Source organism: Egretta garzetta, unplaced genomic scaffold (genome assembly GCF_000687185.1).
Source record: "Egretta garzetta isolate BGI_Z169 unplaced genomic scaffold, ASM68718v1 scaffold1123, whole genome shotgun sequence".
NCBI lineage: Eukaryota > Metazoa > Chordata > Aves > Pelecaniformes > Ardeidae > Egretta > Egretta garzetta.
In genome coordinates, this window is record NW_009259127.1 from 9813 (window position 1) to 13444 (window position 3632).

At 62.8% G+C, this 3632-nt stretch overlaps 1 protein-coding gene across 1 annotated transcript in view; it reads left to right on the top strand.

The window, feature by feature from the left end:
• The window catches only part of LOC104123310 (intercellular adhesion molecule 5-like), a 12924-nt gene that overhangs the window by 8482 nt on the left and 810 nt on the right, over positions 1–3632 (top strand). Inside the window, exons 2-6 of the mRNA XM_035891158.1 lie at positions 1913–2216; positions 2269–2619; positions 2705–2903; positions 3090–3358; positions 3430–3630. Of these exons, the coding sequence (XP_035747051.1) occupies positions 1913–2216; positions 2269–2619; positions 2705–2903; positions 3090–3358; positions 3430–3630 (1324 nt within the window). The remainder of the gene's footprint in view (positions 1–1912; positions 2217–2268; positions 2620–2704; positions 2904–3089; positions 3359–3429; positions 3631–3632) is intronic.

The window sequence follows — 3632 nt, forward strand, 5'->3', positions numbered from 1 at the left end:
CACCGCGATCGTGTCGGTGGCATCGTGGCGGCGCGAGTGCATCGGTGTGAGCACTTGTACCAGCGTGACCTTGTCCCCACGAGTGTGGCACCACAAGCGTGTCCCCGTGAGCGTGTCACAGCGGGTGGGATGCGTGCCTGTCCCCATGGAGGCACCATGGGAGCACAAGCGTGCCACCGCGGTGTTGGCATCAAGCTCCGGCGCTGGGGGGGCTGCCGGGGAGCTTGGCATGGGGGTCCCAGGTCCGTGCCAGCCCCCCTTTTTCTGAAACCATGGCTTCCACGCTGTATCCCATGGGAGAAGCTGGGAAGTGAGCGGGGAGCGAGTGGGAGGCGCTGCCGCCCGGGTCTTGTTTATCGTTGCGAAACCCCCGGATTGCAGCTGGAATTATTTTTTGTTCTCTTCCTGCTGGCCGTTATTGAATTTCCCCCCCTGTGCCAGGAATGAGGATGAGTTTGGGGGTCCCCTTGACCTTCTCCCAACCATACCAGGGATGGGGATGAGCCCAAGGGTCCCCTTGACCATCCCCCAGCGATACTGGGAGTGGGGACAAGCCCTGGGGTCCCCTTGACCGTCCCCCAACCATACTGGGGATGGGGACAAGCCCTGGGGTCCCCTTGACCTTCCCCCAAGCATACTGGGGGTGGGGACAAGCCCTGGGGTCCCCTTGACCTTCCCCCAACCGTACTGGGGGTGGGGACAAGCCCTGGGGTCCCCTTGACCGTCCCCCAACCATACTGGGGATGGGGACAAGCCCTGGGGTCCCCTTGACCTTCCCCCAAGCATACTGGGGGGGGGATGAGCTCGGGGTTCCCCTTGACCTTCCCCCAACCATACCAGGGATAGGGATGAGCTTGGGGTTCCCCTTGACCTTCCCCCAGCCGTACTGGGGATGGGGACGAGCTCAGGGGTCCACTTGACCTTCCCCCCCATGCCAGGGATGGGGATGAGCCCAAGGGTCCCCTTGACCTTCCCCCCCATGCTGGGGATGGGGACAAGCACGGAGGTCCCCTTGACCTTCACCCAACCGTACTAGGGATGGGAATAAGCTTGGGGGTCCCCTTGACATTCCCCCCCTTTCCGGGGATGGGATGAGCTTGGGGTTCCCCTTCACCTTCCCCCAACCATACTGGGGATGGGGATGAGCCCAAGGGTCCCCTTGACCTTCCCCCCAACTGTACCGAGGAGGGGGATGAGCTCGGGGTTCCCCTTGACCTTCCCCCAACCATACCAGGGATAGGGATGAGCTTGGGGTTCCCCTTGACCTTCCCCCAGCCGTACTGGGGATGGGGACGAGCTCAGGGGTCCACTTGACCTTCCCCCCCATGCCAGGGATGGGGATGAGCCCAAGGGTCCCCTTGACCTTCCCCCCCATGCTGGGGATGGGGACAAGCACGGAGGTCCCCCTGACCTTCACCCAACCGTACTAGGGATGGGAATAAGCTTGGGGGTCCCCTTGACATTCCCCCCCTTGCCGGGGATGGGGATGAACTCGGGGTTCCTCTTGACCTTCCCCCAATAGTACTGGGGATGGGATGAGCTTGGGGTTCCCCTTGACCTTTCCCCAACCATAATGGGGATGGGGATGAGCCCAAGGGTCCCCTTCACCTTCCCCCAACCATACTGGGGATGGGCATAAGCTTGGGGGTCCCCTTGACCTTCCCCCAACCATACCAGGGATGGGGATGAGCTCGGGGTTCCCCTTGACATTCCCCCAACTTTACCAGGGATGGGGATGAACTCGGGGTTCCCCTTGACCTTCCCCCAACCATACTGGGGATGGGGATAAGCTTGGGGGTCCCCTTGACCTTCCCCCAACTGTACTGGGGATGGGGATGAGCTCAGGGGTCCCCTTGACCTTCTCCCCCCGTGCCGGGGATGCGGATGAGCCCAGGGGTCCTCTCGATTGCAGAACCCCCGCTCAAACCCCTGGGTTCTCCCGGCAGGGCGGGTAGGAGCCTCCTTCAATTTGTCGGTCGAGCCGGCGGTGCTGGTGGTGGAACACGGCGGATCAATCGAGGTGAAGGTGAAGACGACGTGCCAGGATCCCGAAGGACAAGGTGGCGTGGAGACATCGATTCGGAAGCAGTGGGTGTCGAAGGGGCTGAAGGTGGTGGTGAAGCTTCTCAATGTCACCGAGTGGAACTCCAGCATCCAATGCTACTACACCTGCAACAAGGAGAGAAAGATGGTGACCACCAAACTCATCGTCTACCGTAAGGCACCGTGGGGAGAGGGGGTCGCTGCCCATCCTGGCACACCGGGGTCATCCCCCTCCCTCAAACACCATCTCTCCCCCAGGTTCGCTGGAGCCGGTGGTGCTGGAGCCGGTGCCACAGCTGGTGGTGGGTGAGACCCACGAGCTGGTGTGCCGTGTGAGCCGTGTCGCACCGATCCAGAACCTGACGGTGATCCTGTGGAGGGGCAGCGAGAAGCTGCACACCGAAACCTTTGAGCAGTACAGTGAGGAGGGACCGATGTCGGTGCAGGTGACCCACCGGCTGAAGGCACAACAGCCAGATGATGGGCAGAACATCACCTGCCAGGCGGTGCTTGACTTGACGCCCTACGGCCCACGGTTCAACACCACCTCTGACCCACAGGTGTTGACCGTCTACGGTAAGCCAGCACCCGCACCTTATGGAGATCGGTGACTGGGATTGTGGCAACTGGCTTATCCCAAGGTGTTTCTCTCTGGTGGCAGAATTCCCAGAAGATCCCAAGCTGGAGCCTCACCTCTACCTGGAGACCGGCGAGAGGGTGAACACCAGCTGCACCGTCGGGCGCGTCTTCCCGGTGGCGCGGTTCAAGCTGGAACTCGCCAACCAGACCCTGCCGTTCTCCATCAGCCAGGACGGGCACCGGGGCTCAGCCAGCCAGGGAGGTTCAGGCTGGTTTGCGCCGTGACGGTGGGACCCAAGGAGCGGCGCAAGGAGGCAACCGTCCACGTCTACCGTGAGTATCAGCACCGGTGGCACCAGCAAAGACCTGGTGGTTGCACAGACCTGGCATGTTGCACCAGGGAGGGGGGAACGGTTTTGTGCTGTGGCATCACCGGACCACCCCGATGTTGTCCCCGTTGCCCACAGGTTTCCCCGTGCCAACGCTGAACATCAACACTACCAGCCCGGCAGCTGGCACGGCCGGGGCAGGGGTTTGCCGCCCGGCCACGCCAGTGAGCTCCAGCTGCAGATCATTGCTGGCCACCGTATCCTGGCAGGGTGGGGACCGTCCCCACTGCCCTTCAGCATGGTGGCACATGAGGAAGATGATGGGATGATGCTGAGCTGTGACGCCAAGCTCCCTGGCACTGGCAAAGCCCCAAAGAGGAGCCCACCCATCTGGTTCAACATCAGGGGTGAGCGCACCACGGGCCAGGCTGCATCCCGGGATGCTGATGGGGAAATTTCCAGATGGGGAATTAATTTGTTGTCCCTATCCCGGCTCTTCCCGCAGCCGCCCCCCGGATGGACGACAGGAGCTGCCCCCCCAGCCAGAACTGGACGGAGGGGCAGGATGAGACCCTGCGCTGCTCGGCACGGGGCAACCCCGCACCCCACTTGGAGTGCACCAAGGACGGCGAGCCCTTCCCCGCCGGGGTGCCGCACCCGGTCACCCGCACACACACCGGC